This window comes from Gymnoscopelus microlampas, assembly GCF_963454915.1.
Source record: "Gymnoscopelus microlampas genome assembly, chromosome: 11".
Lineage (NCBI taxonomy): Eukaryota > Metazoa > Chordata > Actinopteri > Myctophiformes > Myctophidae > Gymnoscopelus > Gymnoscopelus microlampas.
In genome coordinates, this window is record NC_139948.1 from 32,929,452 (window position 1) to 32,944,583 (window position 15,132).

Below are 15,132 nucleotides of genomic sequence, written 5' to 3' on the forward strand. Positions count from 1 at the left end.
ACAAATAACTGTATTGACATGGTCACTGGTCAGCCAGCCAGATGTCCTACCAGACACCAGGGTCAAAATGTCTCTATAGAGAAGTAGGGAGACCACTTCCAACCACTGCAGATGTGGTTTGCACAGTATATGTCTGCATTTAATCTAGCAGAAAGAATTCTTACAGATGGACTTTTCTGCCCTTAACCCATTAAGACCTGTGTCACTTTTTGATAAAAAAGCATTATTTTACAATTTGGCTATTCAAAAATAGCAGATATACAAGCTCATAGCGCGGCACCGAGTGCCGCGCTACGAGCTTGTAGATCTGCTATTTTTGAAAAATCGTGAAAATGTGTGCAAATCTTTGAATATATATTGTTTTAAAGCTAACATCTTTAACTCAAATCTTTGCTTCTGGGGGGTCCCTGGAACACAATATTTTGAGATGGGGTCGGCGGTCAAATACATATCATTTTGGGGGTCCTTGACATGAAAAAGTTTGAGAACCACTGACATAGAAACATACGTTTTTCAGAAAACTGTTAGGCTTTAGAAGACATAAGTAAGAATCGGCCTCAGGTCTTAATGGGTTATTTTGATAACATAACGGAGCTTAATTTCTACGGTGCTGAAACACGTGACAGGTACAGGTGCCTACAGCAACCACGTGTTTACTTCCATCATTCTTGATCGATACAAATAAAACACTAAAACCTTGAAATTGGAGTTCAAAGCCTGGACAGGATGGAGAATAGACACGTTGGAGTTGTCAACTGATGTCTCTCCTATTAGGACACTATAAACCTGCAAAGTAAACCCAGCAGTGGCCTATTGAACGCCCATAAACCTGTGACCTCAGGCTTTTGAGGGAGTCTGGAGGCTATGATCCTCGTGGGAGGTAGTTGAGGTTCTCACCAGGACTGCAGGATGTCCAGTCCGCCCTCCGGTGGGCCCCCATTGCCCGCCAGCTGTTGTCGTCTCTTCCACTGGATGAGCTCGTCATCCAGAATGATGGTCTGCTGCTTTCTCAACAGCTGCAGTGTTTTCTGATGCTTCTCTGCCAGGTCCTACACACACATGTACACGCATGCACGCAGGCACACACACACACACACACACACACACACACACACACACACACACACACACACACACACACACACACACACACACACACACACACACACACACACACACACACACACACACACACACACACACACACACACACACACACACACACACAATGCAGTACGTGAATAGCGATCTGTGTATTTACTGCATGTGTTGTCTTTTGTATTTATCTATTTTTTCATTTCCCTTTTTTTTCTTTGTGCAAAGTACTTAAAGTTTGGATAGGTCATCAATGTTCACAACCTAAAGATCAATAAAGATCACAGCCTACTTTGCTGGGGGCTACGATGACACACGCTATGGATGCTGGCATAAACATCTAGGTCATACAATATTTATATAATTTATATATATCATTTATTTATTGAATTATTTATCTATCCCTTATGTTTTACCTATTGAGGCAGTGTTTACTAGCACTGCCCGCAACTGCTCTAGGGAGTAAATGAGGCATTCTTTTGCAAAAAACAGATATTCAATTATGTTGTTATTACATGTGCAATCACGTTACCATGGGCTGCACCCAATATGGTCCCTACAAAAGTATTCTGTCTCACATACACAACCACTGGCCTTTTATGTGTTGAACAGAGAGGACATTTATTACATGGATTATATTTCCCAGCCAGTGGGCTAATCGACCTAATGATATTCATATTTTTTGTCTGTATTTATTATCCTAAATCATGTTTTTTTTGTGTGTACACTCCAATGAGTATCAATCAAACAGGTGTTAGGTTGTTCTGATGATATCTAAATTTCTTTACATTTTAAATCATCTAAATCTTGCTTTCATTGGGCATTTCAGCGAATGGCAAACTAACTGGTGTTCATTCATTTATCTGTTTTTGCAAATCACTCAGGGAACAAAAGTAGGTTGCTGAGGTGACAGAGTTGAATGAGTTTAAACGTAAATTTATGATGCTAAATTTATACTCAGTCGGCAGCGCGTGCCGAAAATAGCTTATTTACAAGCTCACAATGCATCACATCTGTTGTACGATAAAGTATAAATCAGGCTTATGGAAAAGCAAGCATACACGTACGTACACGGCAACAAAGGAAGACATTGCACTGATGTTTCATCAGGACTTAACAGTTCACTATTGGACACAGATGGACCTTTGGGTCGGATTTAAATATCCTACACACAGCATCCCCCCCTGTTATGACCCTAGGGTCATATGTGTGGCCCTGTGTGGCTAACTGGTAGGTGGAATCTCGCAGGTGATTGGCTCTTGTCTTCATGGGCTTCACTACAAAGCTGCCTGTCTCCAGCGGAACAGATGTCTTTCTCCTGTCCAGGATCCAACTACACCAGTCCTGTGTCTGTGTTTGCCAGAGTTTCATTTATGTTTTAACATTGGCTAGTGTACAACCTTGGTACGGTAGGGGTGGGTGGCCTTACTTTTGATATGAGGTAATGTCTCCATGTGTGTGAATTAGTCAATAAATGACTGACTTGGCCTGGGCCGCAGCGTGGCGGTCCAGGCACCAGGCTGCAATGGCAGCCTGACATTGTGTCGCGGGTTCGACTCCCGATACCGACGACCTTTGCTACGTGCCACCCCCCCCCATCTCTCTCATAATTTCCTGTCAGCCTCCTGCAAGCAATCTATCAATAAAGGCAAAAAGCCAAGACAATCTTTAAAAAATGGATTTTAACTGGTGTTGACTGGCTGTGTTTGGTTACTGGAAAAGAGGGAGTCCACTTTTTTGTTGCGCCTTACCCTTACCCTTACCCTTTTTAACATCTTCCTCTAAATATTGACAACAATATTGACAACACTGATGATGTGTCCAAGGTTGTGCATCAGTAGATGTTTCTGTTAACTGAAATACTCTGGGAGTACCAGTGACAACCAGGAACAGACTGGGTGACGACCACGAAGAGTGTGGTGACATCTGGAGACAGAGAACGGCCGGAGAGACGGCAACCTGGGGTGGAGAGGGTTGTCAGCCCAAACCACTTCTTCTGAGAGGAAGCCAAAACCAAGCTACAAAACTCAGACGCACAAGGAGTCAGGCCCGGAGGCAACCCATAGTGCCCAGAGCCTCCTAGTGTCGCCAACACCCGCTGCCAACAGCTCACATGCCACCCTAAGCCCCCAAGAGACAGCATCATCTCCCAACAACCCACAGAGCCTCCAACGCCAGCAAGCTCCAGCCGTAACAACTGGCTGTTCGCCTTCGGCCCACCCAAGGATCCAGTGGCCCCAATCCTCGAAGTGTACTGAGTGGCAGCAGTTCGATGAGGACGTAAATCAGGTCCTGGAAGTGACAGCCAAGGGGGATGTGGACCCCCGGCTGAAAACGATGACGACCCTCATAGCGAACATGGCGGCTGAGCGATTTGGAACCGAGGCACAGAGCAAGGAAAATCCAGAGCCTCAGGGAAGAGCTCAAGCTGTACAGTATGTCACTAACAATGGCAGAGATGTGCCAAAGTCAGTGGCAATGTTACCTGAGGGTTTTGATTTCAATTTGATGTTTGAAGTGTTTGCATCCATACGTGTCAGCTTTTTAGCGAGGTTGGTTTTCAATTGTAACTATATTGATGGGCAAATATATGCCCATATATGGGCATGCCCCCTTTTGTGGCCATATATGGAGCTGACTGATGTGTTTGCGCCTGATGCCATGACGACACATTGAGGTTAGACAACACACTCCATATTTGGGCGTCAGCTACAGTAATTTGTCATCAGGCTTTCGTTTTCGTTCTGATTTGACCAGTGTGAGCCGATCTAGAGCCCCCTTTCCATTTTCCGTAATTTGTACACACACATGTATGCCCGCACTGTTTCCGTAGACCCAGACCAAATCAGCAAACCTGCAAAACGACTTGATCCCAGTTTCATTTGAAATGTGCCAATATAAACCGATTATCAATGCTTGAAAGAGGCACTGATGCCAATTGCCAATATTTAAATCCTATATACTATACTTCATTGACAGGGGTCCCCCAGAGGTCTTTACCTTTACACCAAATCTCTTTGAGGAAAATAGCAGATATACAAGCTCACGTGTCGCAATACAATGCATTGCGTGCTTATAGATCAGCTATTTTCGACGAATGTTCGCCTGTTTTCAACGAATGTGCGCCTATTATGACATGCCCAGAACAGGGTCGGTATGGTTCAAGTGGTTAGCTCTCTATATCCCTACCAGTCTGTATTTCTGTAGTGTGTTGGCCTCTCTAGTCAGCCAAGCCTCCACCGTGGCTCTCTTGTTGAGCAGGGCGGGCTCCCTTAGCTGTCTGTCGGCAGGGGGCAGCGTAGCCAGGCCGGTCAGCTGGGCTGGGGGGTTGGGATGGTGGTGGGTTGGGGGGGTTGAGAAATGGGGTGGGGAGGAAGGGGATAAACAGGGTGGGGTGGAGGGGGTGTGGGGTTGGGTGACAGGTCAGTAAAACATCCAATACACACTGCACACTGGTGTATGTCAAGGCCACACACGCACACGCACGCACACACACACACACACACACACACACACACACACACACACACACACACACACACACACACACACACACACACACACACACACACACACACACACACACACACACACACACACACACACACACACACAGTCTCTCCCAGACCACCACACAAACATTGCCGTCATAGTGGAATAATAATTAACTCAGCCACAGCGTCTCTACCACAATGCAGGCCCCATTGAGGGCCAGGTCATGGATAGATCTGTATTGGTGAGGGGAGGCTAAAGCGCCCAGGAATGTTTGTGCTCCATCCCAGTTTGTAGGATCCAGCACAGGATGTGTGATGTATGATCAAATCAAATGATCTCACGGATTGAAATTTCATGATTCTGTCTTTCTGAAATTTGCGTTTGGTAGATTATGGAAATTGTAAAATTGCCAATTATGTCTTGTTTCTTCCTTGCTACTGATAGACTTCAATAATCCAATCCACCAAACAAGAGTCAATAGCGACAGCAGAATAAGATTTGGCAAAATGGGAGTAACCCACATACTCAGCTATGCTGCTCATCCCATCAATGGATGTTTAAAGGGGACAATTTAAAAGGCACCATTTAAAAGGGAAATAAACAGACTTTCCAACGGTATTGAAGTTATTTCCAAGAAGCATTGTTACAACAGAGACATAATCTACCAAACACAAATTTCAGAACCTTTTGTTCAATGTTTTATTTTATTCCTCCTATTAACTCCTGGTTTATATTATGAGATGAGCAACTCGAAAGGCAATTGTCCAATGCAGAGCCCCTCAAATGACACGTGCTAGAATGAGGCATAATACCTTTCATTTTAAATGTAATGTTCTGTACAGGATGTTGTATAGATTCTTTTAACCCTTTAAGAGCTGGAACGCATCTGTGTCACTTTAGATTTCTTTGGCTATTCAAAAATAGCAGATATACAAGCTCATAGCGCGGCACCGAGTGCCGCGCTATGAGCTTGTAGATCTGCTATTTTTGAAAAATCTTTTCAAAAAACTGTTAGGATTTAGACAACATTTTTAAGAATCGCCTCAGGTCTTAATTTAATGTAGGAGCTGTGGGGTTCTGTGGTCTCACCCTGGATGCGGAGGCTCTCCTGGTACTGAATGATGAAGTATTCTTGGTTGTGCTGGAGTTTACGCAGGTCGTTCTCAGTGTCTTGAGTTAGCAGACGGAGCTCCTCAAAGGCTTGGTTGATCAGCTGGTACTTCTGTGACATGCTGTCCATCAACCCGCCCACCGGAGAACTCGACTGCCAATTAGAAAGCAAGAGAGTGAGTGACGTAATGCATTGGTTCTCAAAGTGGGGTCCGGGGACCACCAGGGGTCCTTGGGGGGGTTCCAGGGGGTCCCCAGCAAAATGTGTTAATATAGCATCACAATAATTTTAACCGTCTTAACGTTTTATACTTGGGCTATTCAAAAATAGCAGATATACAAGCTCATAGCGCGGCACCGAGTGCCGCGCTATGAGCTTGTAGATCTGCTATTTTTGAAAAATCTTGATTTCTTTTGCAAATCTTTGAATATATATATTTTTAAAGCAAACATTTGTAGCTCAAATCTTTGCTTCTGGGGGGTCCCTGGAACAAAATATTTTGAGAAGGGGGTCCGCGGCCAAATACATATCATTTTGGGGGTCCTTGACATGAAAACGTTTGAGAACCACTGACGTAATGGAGAGGCTGGTAGACCAAATAATGTTGCTTATCCACTGTGGTTGAGAGTCCGTCATTGATTGTTGTTGGACGTGGTTGACCACCACCATTTAGCAGCGAGGTGAGGCTCAGCCTGAAGCTTTGAGTCATATACCCATACCCAGTGGTGGAAGAAGTACTACATGTTTTTACTGAAGTAAAAGTATCAATACTGCAACATAGAAATACTCTGTTACAAGTAAAAGTCTGGTAATAAAAATGTACTTGAGTAAAAGTACAAAAGTATTGGCATCAAAATATACTTAAAGTACCAAAAGTACTCTTATGCTTTCAAATGTATAAAATGTACAAAAATCTTTGCTACTTTTGGGCTTGTTTTCATAGACCTGGTCGTCTGTTTTATGTAGCCTGCCATGTTTTTACCCTGATGTAGTTTTTAAGCTGAACTGGAAAACAAACTACAAAATGTAGAATTACTAATTAAGTCATTTTCATTTCATATACTTGCATTTATTTTATGAACAATCTGTAGTGTAGGGTTATATGGTGGCAGGGCCATTGAGGGTAGGCCATTACCCCAGAAAAACTCCTTTTTCACAGCCTAATGTTGGCAAATACTGTATATAACACATTAAATTAACCTTGCTTGTATTAGCTATGCTATTGTACTGTGTAATGTTCAATAACCATACACTAACATAATAACACTGATGAGAACACTGGCCATACAAGAGAGTGGAGGCAATTGTAAGCAGGCAGACTGCACAGGCAGTTAAAGCCGCAAACGGAGCACTGTGGAGAATTCGCGTTCCGAAGAAGAAAAACAGCTAACTCAATCAATTCAAATGCATCCCTGTAATAGAAAAAGCGTATCTGGACTGGAAATCAATTCAGCCCAGGAGTTATTGATAGTCAGGTGCTTTATGGACCACTGGCTTTTATGGTTTTATAACTCACTGCTGGTTATAAAACGTGAAATCTAACTACTTTCTCCCTCACAGCTGCGGTGCTAGAGGGAAATTTAAAAGTGTTCCTTTTGGAAGGCTATTTTATGGCATTCTGTACACGAGTATGTATGTGTGTTCTGGTCAGGGAACCAAAGCCAGGCACTGTGCTATCTCTGTGACTAATCTAGAACAGACAGTTATTTTGTTTTTGCTCTGAGATTTTGCTAGTTTTGTTGTAAATCTGCGATATAGGAAATGAGGGGCTCTCCCTCAATGCAATCCCGAGATCCCCATTTCCATAATGTCACAGCGTGCTGTGTGTTAGCCACCGCAGAGTCGGTTGCCATTATTTTCGTGGTTCTGTTTTGTTTGAGCTTTTCAGATGTGTTTGAGGGCACGGTGCAGGCTGGGTAATGAATAATGTATGGAAAGCCACAGGTGTTTATTCATGTGTGTTTACGCATAAGTGTGTGAGTGCATCCATACATGCATGTATCCACATTAGTGTGTGTGTGCGTGTGTGTGTGTGTGTGTGTGCGCGCGCGCGCGCATATGTGTGTGTGTGTGTGTGTGTGTGTGTGTGTGTGTATTACTATACTTATGAGGACCAAACGTCCCCACAAGAATAGTAGAATATGAGAAAAAGATGTTGTGAGGACGATTTTCTTGGTTCTCACATGAGAAATTGTTATTTTATGGTTGAAAAAAAGATTTTTAGAGCTATGTTTACAATTAGAAAAAGATTCAGGTTGGGGTTAGGTTTAGGATTTAGACCTTTAGAGGTTAGGTTTAGGGGGTTGGGGTTAAATTTTCCCATATTTTACACTTAGTTGTGTGGCGATGTCAAACACTGGAAAATAGCCGATCTACAAGCTCACAACGTGTCGCAGCGCGACACGTTGTGAGTTGTGAGCTATTTTCCGGCTTTAGACTAGCGGTTAAAAATTCCCCCCAAAAAATCATAAATCAATCATAAAATCGGCTTCCTAAAATGTTGATGTCCTCACAAGTATAGTAATACAAACGTCCGTGTGTGTGTGTGTGTGTGTGTGTGTGTGTGTGTGTGTGTGTGTGTGTGTGTGTGCGTGTGTGCGTGTGTGCGTGTGTGTGTGTGTGTGTGTGTGTGTGTGTGTGTGTGCCCGCGCGCGCATGGGCGCATGCTTGAGTGCATGTGTGTGTGTGTGTGTGTGCTTGACTCACATTAGTAGCTTCTCTTACGAGCCTCTGCTCCGTGTAGAGGATATGTTTGATGCATCGGACCAGCTCTAGTGGACAACGGTCATACGTGCTCTGAAAGATAAGGAGAACATGTGCTTGTGTTAGTGCTTGTTAGCCACTGGCTTGGGGAGCAGCCCCGCACACAGGACCAACCAATTTAGCCCCGTTGAGGCAGGCTCGCTAAGTTTAGGAGCCCAATCTCTGGGCACGCTAAGGCTTATTAGTCGAGCCTAATGAGATCCATCTCTGAAGCACAGAGCACTTTATAATATGAAGACATGACTCACTGGCATATACACACACACACACACACACAGACAAGCACATGCATGCATGGATGCACGGACACGCTACGCTATGTGATATGCAGCATCAGAGTGAGTGCATGTGCATGCATTTTTAAAACACAAACCAGTGTATACCTAATCTCCATGCATGTCATGGGAATACACACACAGTGGTACGGCAATGCACGGTTTCAGTGAGGAGAGAGAAGACAAATAGACGGAGAGATCCATGAGGAAGGTGCTCAATAATAAATAGTACCATCGAGTGGCTACCAAGGCCCTTGCTTGGGCTGTCCTCAGCTTGTTTTCCTAATGACGGATACAAGCTGTTCCTAAACACCTTCAGATTCCTCCGTTTCCGAGAACAGCGGCTAGGGAGTTGGAGTTAACCACCTGTGCACTGAAATGGTTACCCAGTATCCCATCACTTTGGACAAAATATGCCCTTGTCTTCTTTGTGCTAGCGGGTTTCAATTCAATTCATTTCGTTTAGCTTGAGGCGTTCAATGTGTTTAATGGAAGATGCTTCTGAACATGTATCTTATTACATAGTTTGACTACTCTTTTTTTTCTTTCACCTTGAAATGACTAATGGACGAAAAATAGCCGATCTACAAGCTCACAACACGTCACGCTGCAACGTGTTGTGAGCTTGTAGATCTGCTATTTTCGGTGAGCGACATGCTGCTCAAAGAAGACATGCTGGCTTTGTATGGAATCCAAATGACTGAGATCAGTCATGGCGACTGAGAACTTTAACCCATTAAGAACGGGAAAGCATCTGTGTGTTTTTTTTTTATTTCTATGGCTATAAAAAAAATAGCAGCCAATAGCGCGCTTGTAGATCTGCTATGGGGGGGGTCGTCCCTGGAACAACATATTTTTAGATGGGGGGGTCGGTGGACAAATACATATCATTTTGGGGGTTCTTGACATGAAAAAAGTTTGAGAACCACTGATGTACTGTATATAGTAACAAAAAAACAAAACTGTTAGGATTTAGAAGACATTTGTAGAATCCGCAGGTGCAAAGATTTGAGTTACAAATGTTCGCTTTAAAAAAAACATATATATTTTCAAACTAAAGATTTGCAAAAATGTTCAAGATTTTTCCTCAAAAAATTGCAGACCTACAAGCTCATAGCGTGGCATTCGTTTGCCGTGCTATGAGCTTGTATATCTGCTATTTTTGAATAGCAGATAAAGAAATCAAAAATGACACAGATGCGTTCCCGGAATTGAATGGGTTGATCCATGCATGTTTGTTGTACAGTATTTCTAACCTTCAGCTGGCTGGCGTAGTGTCCCAGCTTGATCTTGAGCAGAAAGCCGTCCTCTCCCACCTGGTGCTCAGCCTTGTTCTGCAGCTCCTGGATCAGACTGTCCAGCAGACGCTTGGCCTTGAACTCCTCCTGGGGGTTTTCCAGATCTATGGCATCCCTGATGGCACACGTGCACATGCCCACACACAAAGACATGCATGAATGCATGAGCGCACACACGCACAGTTGCACACGCACACGCACACACACACACACACACACACACACACACACACACACACACACACACACACACACACACACACACACACCCACTCCCTAACATTTATCACAAGTCAGATCCACATCAGGGTATATTGGGGGTAATTTTGTTTTGGACCAGTGGCTATGATGGACTACATGAAATTGGATAAGTGCATGGCATGCACACATAGAGGAGTTTATTGAGTATTGAGTATGCCAGTGAGTTTATTTGATTAAATATTGAGTCCCATGTGTCATCAGGAAAAGTACTGTAAGATCTAGGTCCTATTCCCATGCTGTTCAAATAATGCGTCATGGAGGGACAATGTATATTGGAGACCATGAATTGGAGGATATACATCATTGGTCCTTTCAGTGTGGGGTTAATAGAAATAATTCTGTCAGTTAGTATTATCTGGCGATTTCTTTGGAAATGTTGATATTTGATGTTGTAAATAACTCCTTTGGAGTATTTTTGTCACTGTACATTTGCATATGTATGTTAAACACGGAATATTTGCTGCCCAATAATAAAACTAGAAATTTGGTAAAGCAATTCCTTCAAAGTTTCCTTCAAACATTTGGACCTTTGAAGGAAGCCTTTCTTTAATCGTAGGTGTTTGCTGTCCCAAACCAAATGTAAGCAGTACGCCAAAATGAAAGAATCAAGGTACTAATATTATGGATGAAAACAGGCAGACATTTGGGGGAAATTGATTTAAATGTTATTTTTTCTTAAATATATATATATTTGTGGCTTTCTCTGCCTTATTTGATAGTGTACAGAGTAGACTAACAGGAACTGGGGAGAGAGAGATGGGGAGTGGACCGCAGCAAAGGTTGTCGGGATCGGGATTCGAACCCACGACACGCTGTCAGGCATTGGCAGCCTAGGTGCCCGGACCGCTACACCAGCCGTCTGGGCGTTGACATGACAGTTTAATCAGCCAAACAGTCAGAAGAATATCATTTGGAATATCACTCTCATTGATGAGTTCTGGCAGTTATGTAATGTCTTCATTGTCTCTACATATGCCAGAAGTAAGTTGTTTTGCTCTTAAACGACAGATGTTTGGCCAATAATTTCCCAGCCTTTTCGCCGTGTTCATAAAAGTGTCCTCTACTCAGCTGGGTTAGTGGGCGGTAGATTAAACTCAGTCTAGAGTTTTAAATGCTCTATATATAAACTTGGTGATGGAGAATTTGCATATTGCCTATACAAGACTAGAATTTGATGAGCAATGTTCATTTATTTTCTCTTTAAAACATTTTCTTTTGTATGCAGCAAAAGATATATTTTCTCCTTGCATGCCTTCAACTGTCTCACTGGAGACCTCTGTAAATACTTATACATTTATGCTTAAAAAGCTATTCATTTTTGCAGATAAAAATGAGAGAAGACTCATAAAAGCAGTGGATCCAATCTCCAGTGCCTCCTCGCAGGCCTAAAGTCTGATAAGGCCAAATAACTGACTATTTAATCTAGTCCAGAAGACAGAGTGTGTGTCACACACACACACACACACACACACACACACACACACACACACACACACACACACACACACACACACACACACACACACACACACACACACACACACACACACACACACACACACACACACACACACACACACACACACACACACACACACACACTCTCTCTCTCTGCAGTACAACTCACCAGATCTGGCCCTCAATCCACTGAGACAGGTAGTGTCGCACTTCGATAGGGAAGTGCTGACCATAGAGGGACTGCATCTGGTGCAGTGCATCTCCCTGGAGCTGCTGGGCCTGGATCCACACTGCCATCTTCAACACCCTGGGAGGGAAGGAGAGATAGTGGAGGAGGATTAGAAAGGGGAACATGAATGTGTAGAATGGTTGAGGGGAAGACAGAAAGCAGCAGAAAAAGGAGATAGTAGTTCTTGGTATGGTTGGACATTGAACATTTAGGAGAGAAATAATGAGAGTGAAGGAAATGGAGAGAGAATACCACGATATGGGTACATTCTCTTTCAGTTCTTCCATCTGTAAACACTAGTTTCTCATTTGTCACTGAACAATCTGGCAAGATCGACCAATGTCATTCACTGTGTGGACCTGTTTGAGGAGACAGCGGAGGTCTGGCATGAGATTATTATTGACAGTCAAATGTGCAGTGCAGTGCACTGTCAGGTTGAGATGGCATTAAAGAAAAATAAATATAAGACCCACGTTATATCAGATTATTCACAGTAGCCATGCCTCATACCAGTTAAAACAACGTTGCTCACACAACCCACACAACCCACACAACCATAAGGAGAAAGGGCTTAAATGTACTCTTTGTGGCAAAAGCTTTAGTCAAAATGCTAAAGATTACTTTTTTGTTGCTCTCCTTCATGGAGCTACTTGCGGATTATACCAGGGTCAGTCCACCCTAGGTGAACACGCACTGACCCTCTGCACCTTAATCCCCATGTATAACGCACAAACTTTTTTTGATTTTCATTATTGCGCTCTTTTTTTCTCTAAGCACCTTAGCGTCTATAAGTATATCATGCACAGTATACATACATTGCTGCTATGCTCAGGCACCTTAGTTTGTCTCTTATCTCAGGTACTTTGTAAATATGCAGATAACTTGTTTTTGGCCTTCTATTGTTCTCTGTTGATCTCCTTCCCACTTAACCCCCTACCCCTCTTCTTTTTCTCTCTCCCCACTCTTCTTTCTACGGAATTTAACGTTGCGATGGGAGTGTTGTACAAAAACGAATTTCACCCACTTTTTTACCTTGTAAACCTGTGATGTGACAATAAACCTGATTCTGATTCTGATTCTCTGTACACAACAGTGACGTATCTTTTGCCCTGTTGCACTGTAAAAGGGTGAGTAGGCTACAGTTCACTGGAATTCTGCTGCTTCGCTGGAAGCAGCAGAATTGCTATTAACAAGCGTAGCTGCATTAGATTAAAATCTAATCAGTCTGATCAACCAAGAATCAGAATTATTTTCATTTTCACCAGGTTTATTTGCAAAGGGGTCTGAATTGAAGAACCAATGGGAAGGACTGAGGGGCGGTCCCACCACACACACACACACACACACACGGTGCAGCTCTCCAGTCGTTGTCAGAGAGATACGTTTTTCTGCGCAGCCGCGAGGCAGGTCGTCGCGAATACTTCGCTGACCCAAGAGAGAGGTTCCCAGACTCTCCGTAGGCGTAGCTGTGGAGAGGCTGGCCACGTGAGACCAGATGGCCGGTAGTTGTAGTAGGGCCAAGAAGAGAGAGTGATTAACCTTATTTTTGCATCAGTATTTCCCTCTGGCATCCTCAGTCAGAGTCCTCAGAGTTTACTTTCCAAATGGTTCCATGTAGTCTCCAAAATATGCCTGTGTGGGGAACTGGGTGAGTCCTCAATTGATTAATTGCTGACAGGTGTGCCCAGACCCCAGCGCCAATTGGCTGCAGCACTTTGAAAATATCTTCCTTCTACCACTTCATCTAGTTTGAGCTGGGGGTGTTGTTTTTCTTGGCTTGCCACATACGTACCTCCTTGGGTGTTCTTCCCCAACTTGGGTCTGGGACAGCACTGCTCCAATTCTTGTCTCAGAGGCATCAGCTTGGACAACAAATGGCTCCTTGAAGGTGGGAGTGACAAAGATGGATTCTGTACCAAGAGACCACTGCAGGGAGGTGAAAGACCTCTAAGCCAACTACACTGCAAGTCACATGATAAAGATACTGCTTCTTTGTCTCTTTAAGGGGGGCTGCAAGGGTGGCAAGTTGGGGATAAAGCACTTATAATAGTGCACAAATCCACTTTAGGCTATGGCCAGTTGGTGATGGTTTCCACTTTTCTGAGCTGAGGCCCCACACCGTTTCCCAGTGGTGCAGCCAAGGTACTCTACTTCTTCAAGGCACAGCTTGCATTTTTTCTATGGTTCACAGATCAGTATGGCCTGCCATAGGAATTCCCTCAGGTGGTTCAAATGAGTGGTCCAGGTAGGCTTGGCATATAGTAGGCATTGTGGTTCCTGAGATGTGTTTGTTTTTAGTGAAAATAGTATCTTTTTAAAATATAGATATTTTCGTTTGGTTTTGTAGGACTTTTTGTATCGATATTGTAGATGGTATATTGTAAATATGTTTTTGATGTATCCTATGTATCTTTTATTTTATTATATGGAATATAGTGATGTAAAATAAAGTTGATAAAAAAAGAAAAAAATATGTGGTTACTCCACAGTGCTCTCTACAGATCTGGTCAATAGAATTTTCCTATTGACCAGATTCTTCCTTCCGGTGAAATATTTTGTTTTCAAAGTGTTCCCACTAAGTAGAGTAGGCTTTCAACTCCATAAAACCATCTTTGTTTCGGTGAGTAGCAAAAGTGTATTTTTATTTTTTACTACAGACGAGAGGCTGCGCTACCGCGGTGCAAGGGGAAAGAATCGAAAGTACCATAGCGTTAAGGAGAACTCCTTCTAACGCTATAGACCAGAGCTAGTAGCTTCCTAAAGTCATTGCAAAACCAGTCAGCTCTGTCAGATTTGGGTGACACATCTCTTTGACCCCTCAATAACTCCCATTATCCATACTCTCTGTTGGCTCTAAAAGTTGGGAAACTTACACAGACACTCAGTTGTACGGACAAGGACCAGAACTTAAATAAGTCTAGCCTGCCGTGAGGGCTCTGTCCATATAGCAGTTACAGTACAATAGGGGAAACCCTGTGGAACTCTGGGATACTTCTTAGATGAACAATGGTGATGACATTAGCTGAGCATAGTGGGATTGTTTCAGGGTAGCGGGTGGCATAGTAAATACTATGTACAATGTGTTTTTTCTTTTCTCATTAAACTCCAGTCCTTCCTCCAGTCTCCAGTCCTGTTAATAGATTTACC

The 15,132-nt window shown here is 43.3% G+C and overlaps 1 protein-coding gene across 2 annotated transcripts in view; it reads right to left on the minus strand.

Moving 5' to 3' along the window:
* The window catches only part of stat5a (signal transducer and activator of transcription 5a), a 73,332-nt gene that overhangs the window by 14,153 nt on the left and 44,047 nt on the right, over positions 1-15,132 (minus strand). For both annotated transcript variants that reach the window (XM_084072758.1, XM_084072759.1), the window contains 6 exons: positions 11,926-12,063; positions 9,996-10,152; positions 8,408-8,497; positions 5,680-5,854; positions 4,285-4,415; positions 898-1,049 (listed from right to left, as the gene is read on the minus strand). In XM_084072758.1, coding sequence (XP_083928884.1) covers positions 898-1,049; positions 4,285-4,415; positions 5,680-5,854; positions 8,408-8,497; positions 9,996-10,152; positions 11,926-12,053 — 833 coding nt within the window. In that variant the 5' untranslated portion in view covers positions 12,054-12,063. The remainder of the gene's footprint in view (positions 1-897; positions 1,050-4,284; positions 4,416-5,679; positions 5,855-8,407; positions 8,498-9,995; positions 10,153-11,925; positions 12,064-15,132) is intronic.